The 15,249-nt window shown below is 48.0% G+C and overlaps 1 protein-coding gene across 1 annotated transcript in view; it reads right to left on the bottom strand.

Moving 5' to 3' along the window:
* Positions 1-9,470, bottom strand: part of Setd7 (SET domain containing 7, histone lysine methyltransferase) — a 47,377-nt gene extending 37,907 nt beyond the window's left edge. Inside the window, exon 1 of the mRNA XM_052180541.1 lies at positions 9,330-9,470. Coding sequence (XP_052036501.1) covers positions 9,330-9,369 — 40 coding nt within the window. The 5' untranslated portion in view covers positions 9,370-9,470. The remainder of the gene's footprint in view (positions 1-9,329) is intronic.
* Positions 9,471-15,249: the final 5,779 nt, after the last annotated feature.

Here is a 15,249-nt window from a genome sequence, read left to right as displayed (position 1 = left end):
AAGCTTTTACAGAGACTAGTGAAAATAGAGCCAGTCATTATTCTACTGGCTTCTCCCCTGGGTTAACAACCTGGATCGTGGGTGAAAACATTAAAAACCATGCAATGCAGGGACATCAAATACTCAATATGACTTCCAGATGGCCTGCTGGCATAAAACACAAACCGTGCCACCACACGAATGAATGCCTGAATTTCCTGTTTTTTTTTTTTTTTAATTTAAGATGATAAAGTCCCAGGCTAAGGATAGAACTCGGGGGTAGAGGGCTTACACGGCGTGTCCGAGAATCTAAGCAAGACCTGGCCTTGCAAAATAAAAATTCAAAACCGAGAGAAGGCTATGGTCTCTTAAAAGAGCTGATAAGTGGTCATAAAGAAACAAATGTTCTTTATATTATTGACGACGGAAGCATAAAATCATAGCCAAAAAAATAAAAAATACCATAATTTTTTATCACTCTGACTCTATATGGAATAAATTACCTGGAACACAGTACAATGATTCACGCTATTATTTATCTGTGGATTGAGTTATCTAGAACATTGTACAATAACACATGCTGTTATTTGTTTATTATGTGTATGTGTGAGCCTGGTTGAGTTCATGTGCACCACACACATGTAGCCTCCCTTCAGAGGACAGACGAGGCTGCTGGGTCCCCTGGAACTGAATGTGAGCCACCATGTGGGTGCTGGGACCCCAATTGGAATCCTCTCAGTGCGGAGCCATCTCTCCGGACCCATATATGGCTGTGTAAACATACCGCAGACAGGTTAGTTTCTTTCTTTTTGAACACAAACTTTTTCTACAAGGGTCAGGAAGTCAAATGCTAGAAGGGAACCAAACCAGTCCAAGCTTGCTTTCTTTTGATAGAAAAACTAAATTACATGATATAATTCTAATAGGGTCATATGAAATGACTTGGACAGCTATTTTCTAACCATCTACTGATGACATTCTTTCACTGAAATGGAAAAAATTTGTTTTTCTTGTTTAATAAAAGCATATTCAATATTGAGCTAAAATCTTTCTCTTATAAAACATTGAAATCAATTAAACGTAGCCACGACCAGTCCTGTGAATTTAGTGTCCTACTTTTGATTTGGTGGATATATCAGAATAATTAGGTTAGTCTCTCTCGAGAGTAATTACTGATGTGTGGGAATACTCCCACAATGGAGAAAGGTGCACGCACACCTTTCAGACTTTAAAAAGTGATTGTTAATAAAATTCTCTACTGTAAATCAAGAGAAACATCATGATAAACATGAATACTGAGGGGGAAGGAAAGCCAGTGTAATCCAGCCGTATTCCTCCCTCCTTGTCCTGTTTCTGAATCAAACACGGAAGGTGCGGGCACCCTCCACACTGAACTCAGATATTAAAAATGGAAGGTGCTGGGTAACTGAAAGCAGGCAGAGGCCAGTTCTGACCCCACTGAGGACAACCAAATCTCACCCCTGCTCCCCTCCACTCTGCCAGAGGATCCACCTCTTGGAGGAGCGTGGGCATCAAGGAGGAGATACACACAGATGGGTGGCTCTTCCCTGCCTGCCTGTCTGTCTGCGCATGAAAGTTCTGAAATCTGTCAGACCTCACTCAGAAGAATTTCCACTTTGACCTGGTTTGTTTTGCATGCTCGGGTGTAAGCAATGCAAAGATTAGAAACTAGAGAGTGCCCCAAACTTCCACATTTACCATAGTCAAAGTTTTCCAGGCAACATAGGAATGCTGAATAGCTAACCCAAACAGCAAAACCAAACAACCTGTATGTGGTAGAAAAAGGTTGCAATCTTACAACTAGGGATTAGAAGATCAAGGCCAGCCTCAGTAGGTAACGAAGCCAGCCTGGGCTTTGTAACATTCAGTTTCCGTCTGACACAAACCACACCAGACCAGAACCGAATGAACAAAACAACCCCATCACAACAATAGCAACAAAAAGACTTGCAGAGTAGACAAACCTAGGGAAGAGATTACAATGTTAAAATCCTCCCACCGAGTACTGGGAGAGGCCTTAGCTCTTACTCTTAGCTCTTAGGTTCTTACTCAAATGCTGCGAGCACAGCAAGGTTGTGTGACATCACACAGCCTTAGCAGCCAACCTAAGGTCACTATCCAGAGGAGAAAACAACCGTGAAGCTACTGTTTGGGACGGGGGTGGGGTGGGGGGCTCATGCTAAAGCACTCATTGCTCTAAATGTGTGCCCGGTTGTGGAAACCCCCGGCCTCCAACCCACCCATTCCCTTTCTTTCTAGAGAAAGCCAAACAAGTCGGGAGCTCTTTCTCCTTGCTGAGGGCAGAGTGAGAGCTGCAGAGATGGCACAGCAGTTAGAGGGCTTCCTGCTCTGTCCTGAGGACCCTGTGCCAGCGCGCCAGCCACGCTGGGCTGCTCACAAAAGCCTGCAACTGCAGCTCCGGGGACCTCACAGCCTCTCCTGCCCTCCAGCACACACATAAACAATGAGTAATTACACTAGAAAGTGAAAGAGAAACTATGGGGGGTGGGGAATAAGGAGAGGCAGGGAAGTGTGGGACAATGCGTTCAAATTACATACGCGTATGAAAATAACCTTACATAACCCAGTGCCAAGTAAGAAGAAAAGAAAATACATATTAAAAAAAAAATCGATGTTTCAATGTATGACTATGTAATGACTGCATTATTGAGTCAAATGGTTTACTGTGATGACACATCTTCAAAAACAAAACAAAACCAAACCCAAAACAAACAACTACCAGCGATGCCCAGGCTCCTTCTAGAGACACACAAGAGACTTTGTGGGTAGGCTGTAGAGAACTGCCAAGATTCTCAACATATCCTGCTTGCAGATTCTGATTCCTGGCCTGGGTTGCTAACTCCGTATGGAAACTCCAGTCCTTGCTGAAGACCATAGAATGCGCAGAGTCAGCCCGCTGCCACCTTCCAGGCCAGTTCCCACTGCACAGTGGGCAGGCGCCAGCCCAAACGCCAGGCCCAAACGCCAGGCCCAACTCACTGGAATGATCGCTTTGCGCTAACAACACCGCCCCAGCAAGCAAGGCACCCAGGATCTGTCTATAGAAAGGCTGAACGGTAGCCAGAGAAAAGAAAAAAGTAACACGTCTCACTTTCTTTCCATTCTGTTCTAAATATTTTTATCCACCAAGCAAACAGAAAGTTAAACTTTTCCCCTAGACTCACCTCTGAGCAGAGGTGTGCTTTCCTTCACTTGATAAGACTGGTCTGGGGTCAGAGATGGGTCACTGACTGTTTCCGACTTAGAAGAGATCTGAGAGCTCTAGGTGAGTATTTCCCTCAGGACGAGAGACCTTGGCCCATACCGTTAGTTTTGCAGACAGAATACAGCTCCTCCCCATCCTTCACAAAAATCATTTAAGAAAAGGAAGCTTACTAATGCGGGGAACATGCCTTCTTCACGGTGGATTCAGAGTGTGGCCGTCAAAGCCACAGGGGCTCAGATGTGAGCTGTGATTTTCATGTGTGGCTCACAGGGAATGGTGAACGCCTGGCCCTCTGTCCCAGGCACAGGGCATAGACACAGATAAGAGACAGGCAGGGCCAGCCAGTGTGGGGTTGACAATAAAATAACCCTGTTTGGAGGGATGGGTATGCGAGGCCACGGAGGGAGGCCACGGAGGCCCGTGTTTTCACTGTGGTCCCTTGTTCTGAGGACTCTGACATTTTCCCGTTTCCAGCTCTTTCCCTCGGTGTCTCTTTCCAGGCTTTTCTCTTTTTTTCCCCTACCCTCATAACTGCACGTCTGACACCACAAGAGCCTCAGCTATGGCTGCCTTCCTTCCAAGCCTAGCGCATCAGTGTGACCTCCCGAGCACAGCGCTGGTCCTGCCCTTCCTTTACCCCACAGCCTCTGTTCCAACATACAACCTACGCCCTCAGCCGTGCCCCCCCCACTGCCTTTTCCAGCCCCCACCCCTCTTGTGTGTCATTTTTTTTTTCCTTTTCAGCTGAAGTTAAGCGAGGATTTTCTGGAGGGGCCACAGAATTCCATGCCTCTCACCTATATGCACCGAGCTTTCTCTCTCAGGTTAATTCTGCTACCTCTTCAGGAAAGGCTCTCCCAAGTACTTCTCTAGGCTGCGGGAGTTGGGGGGATTGTTAGCCTCCAGGTGCACGCACCTTGTCCCTGTCCCTCCCTCCTTCCCCAGACTCTGGGATTTACCAAGAGCCCGGCTGGCTTCCAGTTTGCCGCAATCTCACCTCAGGTTCTCAAGTGCTGGCATTAAGGGTGAGGGTCACCATGTCTGGCTGAGATTTTACATTTAATTATTTGTGTGCATGTATGAATATTATATATGCACAGGTAAGCACAAACATAGTACAAGTGTGGAAACTGCAGGACAGTCGAGGAGCCGGTTCTCCCCGTCTTTCATGTGGGTGCCAGGGATCGAACTCAGAACAGCAGGCTTGGCAGCGAGAGCCTTTACCCGTGAGCCATCTTGTTTGCTCATACTTTGTTTTGTTGTTTTAAAGCAACAGTGATGGCCAGGGGGAGCAGTCTATATTTCTAAACCCAGCTTCTTAGGAGGGTGAAGCAGGAGGATCGAGCTTTGGAGCCACCCTGTGCTACAGAATTTCAAGATAGCCTGGGGTTACAGAATAAGACTCTAGTCAGGGGTCAGGGTGTCAGAGGGAGAACTCAAGTGGAAATGGCGGGAAGCTAACTGGCTTCCCACAGAAGCGGGGCAGATACCGGAACCCAAACGCTTCCCCCACACTACATCCTTCCCACAGGGGTGGGGTGAGGGATGAGGATTGATCCACCTGTGTTTACAACTCTGCTAGGGTAAGAGAGCAGGACAATCCCAGCACTGGGGAGACTGAGGGGGATCGTGGCTGGTTTGAGGTTAGCTCGGTTACATAAAGAGTTCTAGGACAGCCAATGAGGACTTAGTGAGATGTGCATCCAAGAAAAAAATGTATTCATTAAAGAATAATGTCACCAGGACTGCAAAGCCACCGAAAGACCCACAGTGTGCACCACCCTATACGACATTTGACCTCAAGTCCTGAAGAGGCCAATGTGGAGAGAGTTTAGGGCCAGTGGCCCTAAAATATATATATATATATATATTTCTAGACCCTAGAAATGTATATATATCTATATTTCTGAAACCTACTCACCCTATGTGGCAGAAGCCACCTCAGAAGTGACAGAATCGCCGTGAATGGCACTGCCTTCACACATTAGCTGTTCCTCCTCAGCTCGGTCACTAAGCCTTTCACATGCTTGAGTGACTTGTTAAAAGTAAGGAAAACAAAAATGAGTTTCTAAAAGGAAGTGCTGGGCTGAAGAGACGGCTCAGTGCTTAAGGCACTTGTTCCTACAGAGACCTGGGGTTCAATTCCCAGCACCTACATGGTGGCTCACAGACGCCCACAATGCCAGTCCCAGGATGCTCATGATTTACAGATAGAAGTACACACAAGAAAAACGTTCATGTATATAAAACAAATGAATGTAAGCAAAAAACAAAAAAAAAAACTTTAAAAGGGAAGTGCTTTAAAAACATAAGAGATGTTGATGAGTATGTTGGTTCATGTCAGTATTCTGCACACAGGAAGCTGAGGCAGGACTGGACTACATAGTGAGTTCCAGGCCAATCTGGGCTACATAATAAATTCTAGGTTAGCCTGGGCTATAAAATACAGAGTGAGACACTGCCGAGAAAGAAAGGGAGAAAAGGAAAGGAATGTAGATCCGTAGGCGTTAGAAAGAATGGCCGGACAATTGACAAAAAAGAATCTCACAAGTCTAGACTGTCTCTCTTCTTTGACAGGTGTCCTGTCCTTAACTCGGCTAAGTTTCTCTGTAAAATGAGGATAACATAGTGCCCACCTCCTACGGCTGGTAGGCTAATGTCGGAGCAGCACTCAGCACGGAGTCTGCAGGGAATGAGAGCTACAGCGATGCTGATATAATAATTGCTGTGACTAGGAAACCGGCAGAAGACAGTGTGTGCACAGAGATGAGAAGCGACAGTGTACACAGGCGACTTTCTATTTAGGAAAAGATCACAGCCACTCATCCCCGCCGCTCAGAGACGTGTGCTAGATTTTAAGCAGAGAGTGGTGGGAAGGACTAAGGCCAACGTACACCTGGGGAAAAGGCCAGGGGTACAGGGTCCTGCAAGGGCGCACTGCAAAACTGAGCTGAGATGCTTCTCGAGGCTTTTTTCTTCTCTCTTTTGATTTACTTGTTTTATTTTATATGAGGAGTGTTGGTGCCAGCAGATCTGGAGTTGCTGAGGGTTCTGAGTTGCCATGTGGGTGCTGGGAACAGAATCCAGGTCCTCTTTCAGAGCAGGCACCACACCACCTCTCTGCCGCTTTTTTTTTTTTTTGAGAGATCGAATCTACCTATTTTACAGGTCCAAGAGCTGTTTAAACTCCCAGTGTCCTAGTCCTGAAAACGATCCTCTCCCCTGCCTTCCATGTAACTGGGGTTACATATATGCCCCTCTATACCTGGCCTTCCTAAGGCCTTTAAAATATTAAGTTACTCTTGGGCTGGAGTAGGTAGCTCAGTGGTATATTGTTTGCCCAACACACACAGGGAAAGAAAGAAAGAAAGAAAGAAAGAAAGAAAGAAAGAAAGAAAGAAAGAAAGAAAGAAAGAAAGAAAGAAAGAAAGAAAGAAAGAAAGAAAGAAAGAAAGAAAGAGAAGGAAGAAGGAAAGAAAGAAAGAGAAGGAAGAAAGGAAAGAAAGAGAAGGAAGAGAAGGAAGAAAGGAAGGAAGGAAAAATGTGTTGTTCTTTTAAAAATCCAGGTATAGTTGCTCACATCCGTAATCCCACCATATCACGTCAAAGCCAGCCCGTGCCAAGAGATCTTGTTTCAAATTTCCACAAAAAACAAAAGTCCGAGAAAAAAAAAAAAAGCAAAACAAGAAAGTTACTTGTTTACTCTTAGGTAAAATTGAGGGGTTAACTGGCAGGGGTTAAGCCAGTTGTAATGGCATAATTAATGATGCCTTTCTTGCTCTAGTGAACTGATTTATACAAATGCTATGTCTGTCCATCCTATATAAAAAGACCCCCCTTTTTACACACACACACACACACACACACACAGAGAGAGAGAGAGAGAGAGAGAGAGAGAGAGTGTTTATGTAAAGAAACTTCAGTGTTTTGAATCCACTTGCCTAACATGAGACCTGAAAACATACTTTAAATCTTTAAATATTCGTATTTTGAGACAGGGTCTCATATATATAGTTCAGGCTGTGTTTGAATGTGCTAAGCATCTGAGGATGACCTTGAACTCCTGATTCTCCCGCTTCTGCCTCCACCTGCAGGTGTATGCCACTAGGCCTGGTTTTTGTTCACGTGGCAGTGCTAGGTCATAAAGGACAGGGCACATTTTCTAAATGTCAGCTCAGGGGAAGGTGGCTTGGGCTGGGGGCACCACTATCTGTGATCAAAGGTTTGTTTTTAAAAATTTGAAAGTAAAGGAACAGGAGGAGGGGCTGGAAAGATGGCTCAGTGGTTAAGAGCCCTGGCTGCTCTTTCAGAAACAGCAGCTCATGACTCCAGTTCCAGGGAATGTGATAACCTCACAGCAAGCAGAAACATCATTGCACAGGAAATTAAATAAGTAAGCAAAAATCAACAATGGCAACAACAAACCTAAAAAAAAAAATACTGTTTAAAAACAAAACAAAACCCGGAGGAATGAGAGAGGAGGCAGTGGCAATTTGTTGAATACACTTTTTCTGTTATAACAGAAATTTACAAGCAGTCAATAACTCTGAAAGCTACAGAAAGCTTATGACTGGCGCAAGTAATGCTGGCTGGGCCTCGCTAATCCCAACACTGGGTTTATTTAGAAAAATATAAGCTCTCTGAATCCACAACATTTTAGTCTCTTCAAAAGTTACAAGCAAAACTATGTACTTTAAAGTTTTTTTTTTTAAACTAAAACGAAGAAATAAACTTTACAGCTTAAATTAGAATGGATGCCTTTCTGGGAATTCAAAAAAAATTATTCTACTTCATCTCACCCTAAGCCTTCAGCAGTTTGCAAAAGTTATATTTATGAACACACCAGAAAGGGCTTTCTCTGAGGTAGCACTAACAAATACATATCCGTTTGCATTTGTCAAGCACCGCTGCTTTTTCTTTATCGTTTGTCAGACCTGTTTATACAAATTCGATCAAAACGAGATTCAACCATCCACTTAAAATTAGTTAGTTGCTGCATTTAACAAATTCTGGAACAACACGACGCAATCTTGCAAAACATCACGAAAACACTATCTGGGATAGAATTAGATAAATAATAAGTATGCATTAGAGTGTTTTCCAGTGTTCATTGTTACAAAATCATGACCTCTCAAGACACAAACAACGAGATTGTATAACGTCCCCATGGTGTCGTTTATAAGTAGGGGGGCCTAAAAAAAAAAAAAAAGAGGCGGAGAAACTCAGCAAAACACTGAGACGATGAGAGTAGGGGGAGGGGTGCGCAAGAAGGGGCGGAGAAACCTGACACCCAGGCAGTGATCTCACCCGCGGCTAACAGCTTGGAATTCAGAAAGTTAAGTGTCACCCAGCAATTTGGGTCCGGGCTGGAGCGTCCGCACAGCGCGGGTGCAGCTCTCTTGCAAGCCGGGGTGGGGGAGGGGGCTTGGGGCTGAGTTCGCCCCGGGGCAGCGCAGACCGGGGCCAGGCGCCTCCAGAACGCGGAGCGTTCGAGCCTGGTGGGGAGCGGGGTGCACTACCTAGCCATGATTTCATCCTCTCCCCAACCCCCAGCCCCGGAGGAGCCGCCGGGGCTGCCATGTGCCTGGTGTGCGGCCGGGTGCGTTGCGATGGGAGACCCGCCTAGCCCCGGCCCTGGCGGCCGCGGGATGCAGCGACTCAGGCAGGAAAAGGGCAGGCGGACGGAGAGGGGAAGTCGAGGTGGCTGAAACGCCACTGCTCCGCGGAGATCGCGGCCTCAAGGGACTTGCCCTCCCATCCTCCATCCCCGCAAGGACTAAGGCCAAGGTGCTAGGCAGCGTCGCAACTCCCAGGGAGGATGCTGCCGTGGCCCGGCGGGATGCAGGGGCCCAGCCTTCCCAGGGCCGTGGACCCCGCAGGGGCCCATTCCCCGCTCCTGCCCCGCCGCACCCCGCGCGCTCCCGGCGGCGTGGCGTAGGCAGTGCAGCGCCCCCTCCCCGGAGCCGAGCGACCCGCCACCCGCTTAGGGACCGCGGTGGCCTTCGGCTCGGCCCCGCGCGCGTTGCAGACCGCCACTCTTTTGGCGCTTTCCTCCCCAGGCGCCTATCCCCACCCCAGGGACCCGGAGAAAAGCCAGTCGTACCTTCCACGGCTTCCTCCACCACCTCGTCGTCACTGTCCATGGCGGCTGCGACCCTACCCAGCACGGGGCCGTGCGGCCGGCTCCCGTCCCTCCCGGTGCTCGCGGTGGCGGAGCGAGCGCTGGAGCTAAGCCTTGCGAGTTTGGAGGAGGGGGAGGAGGGGGAGGAAGAGGAGGAGCAGTCGGGGCGGCTCGCGCTGCCTCCCCCTACAGTCCTTTCAATTCCTCCGCCAGCCGCGGCTGCCGCAGCCGCCGCCTCCCCCTCCCCTTGTCCCAGGTCCCCGAGGCTCCGGGGTGCTGCCGGCGCCGCAACTTTCTCCTGTGATACCCCCCTCTTTGTTATGGAGCAGCTGATCCGCTGACATCACCCGGCGCCGGTGCGCTCCCTCCCTCGTTGATTGACAGTTCCCCGTCCTTTCCCAGAAGTGAGGATCCTTAGAACCGAAGGCGTTCCGGGGCTGCGCCGCCTCTTCCAGGCTGTGGGCAGGCCCAGCGGAGTTTACCTTTTGGCTTGGTTCACTGTTCGCCAGCCCCGAGGTCGCCTCCCGCAGCTCGCTAGCACCGGGGGACCACGAGGGTACCCGCCTGGGGTGGGTGAGGGGATCGGAGCGCCTGAAACCCCGCGATGTGCCACCCGGGACTTGGAAGTGCGCCGTGCTGGGTGTTTCTCCCACTATCCCACTCCAGGACAGCTTGAACGCACTCGGAACTAAGGACGCCTTTCTGCTGCTCCTGAGCTTCGCCTTCCTCTCGCCCTCGAGCCCCACTTCACTCGGCTTGCTACCGCCGGGAGTTGCAAAGAGCAGCGCGCACAGGAGCGCAGGTGCCCCCTCCCTCTCCACTGCCCAGAGTCGCCTCCACAAGCCCGTTTCCTAGACTCCAGGGGGCGTCATGCGCCCCGGATTCCTCCAAGCTGCACGTCCTACCCAGGAGTCCCCAGTCTCCACTTTCTTTCGCATCTCCAGGCCCCTACGGAGATCCAGGAATTCATCAAAACCCAAATGGCAGCAGGCTCGTAATCAGGCCGCACCCGAGCTTTGGCGGGTTCCTTCTCCTTGTCTTGGAGATGGAGCCAGCAAGAGGAGAGCCGGAGCCAGGACCCTGTGTCTAGCGCGCCTCCTTCTCTCGCCTCCGGTCCTGTGCTTGTGACATCCCTAGATATTTCTTTAGTTTCTCCAAGTGCCAACCACTTCACAGACTCAGACATCTTTGAGTGAAGAAAACCCCCTTCCCAGCCCAGCCACTTAAAGAGTGTCTTTATGGCTCAACCTCTTAACAGGTGGCAGCAAAGGACCTCTTTAAATAGCGGGTTAAATGGACGTACAGGCACGCAATGTACCGTGGAATTATCCGGTGCTGGTCTGGCCTTTTGCCAAGAACAGTCACCGTGACGGGTGGGAGGGGTGGGGCAGGAACCAAAGAAAGTTGTTCCTTTTGGTTTTCTAAACAATAAACGAGGCAGGATTTCAAGTCACTTCCAACGCCTGAGAGAGTCAGTTTTCCCCCACCCCGCACTTTTCTTATGCCTTTTTTCCTTTTCTCTTTTCTTTTCTTTTCTTTTCTTTTCTTTTCTTTTCTTTTCTTTTCTTTTCTTTCCCTTTCCTTTTCCTTTTCCTTTTTCTTTTTCTTTTCTTTTTTTGAGGCAGTATCTCCTGTAGCCAGGGTATCTAACCTCTAATTCACTGTGTACAGGAGGACGATTTTGAATTAATCATTCTGCCTCCATCTCCTCTGCACGGCAATTACAAACACTGGCCAGCATGCTGAGTTTATAACACTGGAGGTCCGATCGAGGCTCCTCCATGCTGGGGAAGCAAGCTCTCTTACCAACTGAGCAGCAGCCCAGCTGGCTGTTACAGGTCAATGAGGAAAAGAAAGGAAAAAGAAACAGGGCGTGGTGGTATTAATCCCAGCACTAGGGAGCGCAGAGGCAGGCAGATTTCTGAGTTCAAGGTTAGCCTGTTTGGTCTATAGAGTGAGTTCTTGATCGGCCATATATAGAGAAACACTGTCTCAAAGGGAAAAAGCATTTAAGAGAAAAATTATAGAGACACTAGCCTCAAATACTATCAGAAAATTTAGCTCCACTCTGCTTTAGAAAGAGGAAGGTTGTGGATGTGTGGATGCTCAGTTAGAAGGCTTAGGATCCAGCAGTTCTCCCCTGCAGGCGGACCAGGGAGGTCCCTCCGGCAGTGTGCCTCTTCCTGGGCATTAGACCTCAGACCACATGAGGACAGCCTTCTCTAGTTTAAGCTGGATTACCCTTTGGAACTTTAGCCTAGGCTACACCACTGTACACTATGGCTCAAGCTCAACTGTTCTAAAACCTTCCAGACCCCTCTGAAGTCCATTTTGGGACTGATCTCCTTAAGGTCTTCCAGGGCAGGTACCTGGGACCTTAGTTAGGCTCCACAGAAATCTACTCCTGCAGGGAAATATGAAAAAAAAAAAAAAACAAACCTCCGATTATAATTTAAATTTTAATTTTTTTTTAAAAAAAGATTTCATTTGTGTGTGTATGTGTGTGTATGTGTCTGTGCACATGTCCGTGAGTGTGCTAGACAGAGTCTCTCACTTGCTTGGAGCTCATGGAGTAGGTCAAGCCTCAGACACCCACCTGTTTCGGCCATCCCAGCGGTCGGGTTACAATCATACACCTCCACACTTGTCTTTTGTTGCTGTCGTTGTTTTGTTTATAAACCATGGATTCTGGAGTTGAAGACTCTCCCCAGTCCTTATTCAGAGTTTCTGAAAAGGCGTTTACCTTGCTTCATCCCTTTCCTGTTTTGAGCTATATGATATCTCCTTTTAGTTTTAATTCTTTTTTTTTAAGATTTATTTATTTTATGTATATGAGTACACTGTAGCTGTACTGACGGTTGTGAGCCATCCTGTGGTTGCTGGGAATTTGAATTCAGTATCTCTGCTCGCTCCAGCCCAGAGATTTACTTATTATTATATCTAAGTACATTGTAGCTGTCTTCAGATGGCACCAGAAGAGGCCGTCAGATGTCATTATGCATGGTTCTGAGCCACCATGTGGTTGCTGGGATTTGAACTCAGGACCTCTGGAAGAATAGTCAGTGCTCTTAACCGCTGAGCCATCTCTCCAGCTCCCTATTTTTAGTTCTTCCATATCACTACTTTCCTTACACACGATGCTGATGCTCACATGATGAAGAATATCAGATGCTCATCTCCTTCGGTTACTACACAATGAAAATAAACCGGGCGGTGGTGGTGCAAGCCTGTAATCCCAGCACTCTGGGAGGCAAAGGCAGGTGGATTTCTGAGTTCAAGGCCAGCCTGGTCTACAGCGTGAGTTCCAGGACAGCCAGGGCTACACAGAGAAACCCTGTCTCGGAAGAAAAAAAAAAACAAATCAAAAAAAAAAATTGAAAATGCTGAAAACCGAAGGAAGAAGCAAAAATAAATTTATTTCTTTTCTGAAAGAAGGTAATGTGAGGGCAGGAAACGCCGCCTCAGAACACAGACACACACAAGCTCACTGCGGGAGGGTGCATGCGTGTGCTGGGGGAGGGAAAGGTCTGCCTCAGGGGTCTTCGGGTTCGGAGGAGAATGCCCTCTTGGAGGAGTGAGTTAGCCCAGGCCGTTATGAGCCATCTACCTGTGTCAAGAGCCTTTCCATGTGCTACTTTGATAATGTCTGGAATCAGCGCCCATTCCCTGCCCCTGCAGAAATGGATCTCCAGTATGCCTAGAAGGGTCTCGGTGGGGAACCAGGGCCCTTCTGGTATTGTTGCAGGGCCAGGAAGGAACTCTCCAGCTCTTTCCCTCAGGACGGCAGCCCTTAGGATGGTCCATCTCAGTCCCCTATCGTGTACTCCTCTTGGCTCTAGACCACAAGTTTAGGGAAAAATGTTTGCTGGGTCCCCTAAAACAGCGCTTCTCAACCCTCCTAGTACTGCGAGCCTTTAATACAGTAGTCCCTCATGTTGTGGCAACCGCCTCCCCCAACTATAAAATTATTTTTGTTGCGGAAAGGACTTTTCTGTTTCCTGTAAACAGTGCTGAGTTTTCCTCCCAGACTCGATCCTCCTCTGTGATTTGGCCAAATGCTTTGTTGCAGCCCAAGTGTCAATGGCATCCTTTGCCTTGTCCCACGGCTCCAGGCACACATGTAGCGATCCATCACGCTCTTTCCTAAAGCCATCTTCTCCCAGAGCTTGTTTTACAAACTCTCCACGTGGCTTCCTACCCATGTGGTCATGAGCTAGAAATCAGTAAAGCTCTTGCTCAGAGACAGTGCAGCAACACTAGCAGCCGGCTGGTCCTAACCCACAGATTTCCAGTACAGTAGGGTGTGCACACAGTGGCCACTGTGGAGCCCTGGTGTGAGACTCGCTTGCATGCCATATGGAGTGCTGACTTCTGGGGTTTTACTTACTATTTTATTTTAATTAGTTCATTATTGCAGTGCTGAGGCTTTGTACATACTAGGCTACCACTACCCCTAGCCCCTTGAAGGTGGATTCAGGAAGGCTTCTACTGGCTGAGCACGCCCTCTGCCCCTCACTGGTCCACACAGACAGGACTCCATTACTGAGCCACTACCCCTCCTCCCCGACCCCCGGCTCCTAGTGAGTATTCTCCTGCCGAGCCGTGAGCCCAGGACATGGAATGACCAGCTAAGCATCTATAGACTTCTATTGTCCTCACCTGAGGCCCATCTGAGTGTGGAGAACACAAGTTCTTTCTCCAGTGATATTGTAAAATTGAAACACCCTGCTACTTCAAGTCATTTTTCTACCCGTGGCTTTCCCCAGAGAACTCACAAGGTTCATCTCCTTGCAAACATGATGTCGCTTTCACAGGACATACATTTCTACAATCTTCCTGCGTGGGAGGCACTTCCTATGTCCTGGGTCAACAAGCTTGTCAGATAGCAGATGTGCGTGCAGGGCACACTGGGGAAACGAAGCCAATGTGGGTTCATTTGTCCCAGTTGCAAATAAAGAACTGTTCCTACCCAGCAGATCAGGGTTGGAAGACCCACCCTTCTTAACTTCTGTAACAGGTCCACATGCTCCTGGGAGTTTAGGAACTTCCAAGGATTAACACCAGGAGGTCTTTTGAAAAACGAATTAAATTATTTTATGTATGTAAGTGTTTGCCTGCATATGTGTATGCGCATCATATACATACCTGGTTTGTATGAAAACCAGAAAAGGACATTGGATTTTGGGGAACTGGAGTTACAGACTGTTGTGAGCTGCCATCTGGGTTCTTGGAATTCAGCACTGGGCCTCTGGGAGAGCAGCCAGTGCTCTTAACTACCCAGTCATCTCTCCAGTCCTCATCGGGAGCTCTTTTTGCTGCTGATTTTGGGAAAGGGTCTTTTACAGCTGGTTTAGAACTCATTGTGTAGTCCAGGCTGGCCTTTAATTCTCAGTGTTCTTCCTGTGGCTAACTCCAGTGTGTTGGGATTATAGGTGAGATGCTACCCTATCTGACCCTGTGAACGGATTTCTTTATTTTAATTTTATTTTCCATTTTTAAATTTATTTTTGAGACAGTCTCATGTAGCCCATGTTGGCCTCAAACTACTGGTCCGCCTGTCTTTACCTCCTGAGTGATAGATCACAGGTGTGTACATTCCCAACGCAGAAAATCCTATGTAATAAAGTCCCATTTAACTCTGGTTATTCTTTAAAAAGGCTGTTTTCTGGGCTGGAGAGATGGCTTGGTAGTTAAAAGGTTGTATTGTTCTTCCGGAGGACCCAGGTTAGGTTCTCAATACCCAGAGCAGGCTGCTTACAACTGCCTGCGACAGGATCAAATGCCCTCTTCTGACCTCTCTGGGCACCTCGCCAGCATAGATCACACAGACACGCATACATAAATGACAATCAAATAGTTTGATGGAATTTTCTCCTTGTGTGTTTTGGTCCAGCTAAGAACG

Source organism: Apodemus sylvaticus, chromosome 4 (genome assembly GCF_947179515.1).
Source record: "Apodemus sylvaticus chromosome 4, mApoSyl1.1, whole genome shotgun sequence".
Lineage (NCBI taxonomy): Eukaryota > Metazoa > Chordata > Mammalia > Rodentia > Muridae > Apodemus > Apodemus sylvaticus.
The sequence above is the reverse complement of the archived record's forward strand: the minus strand, read 5'-3'. Positions and strand labels throughout refer to the sequence as shown.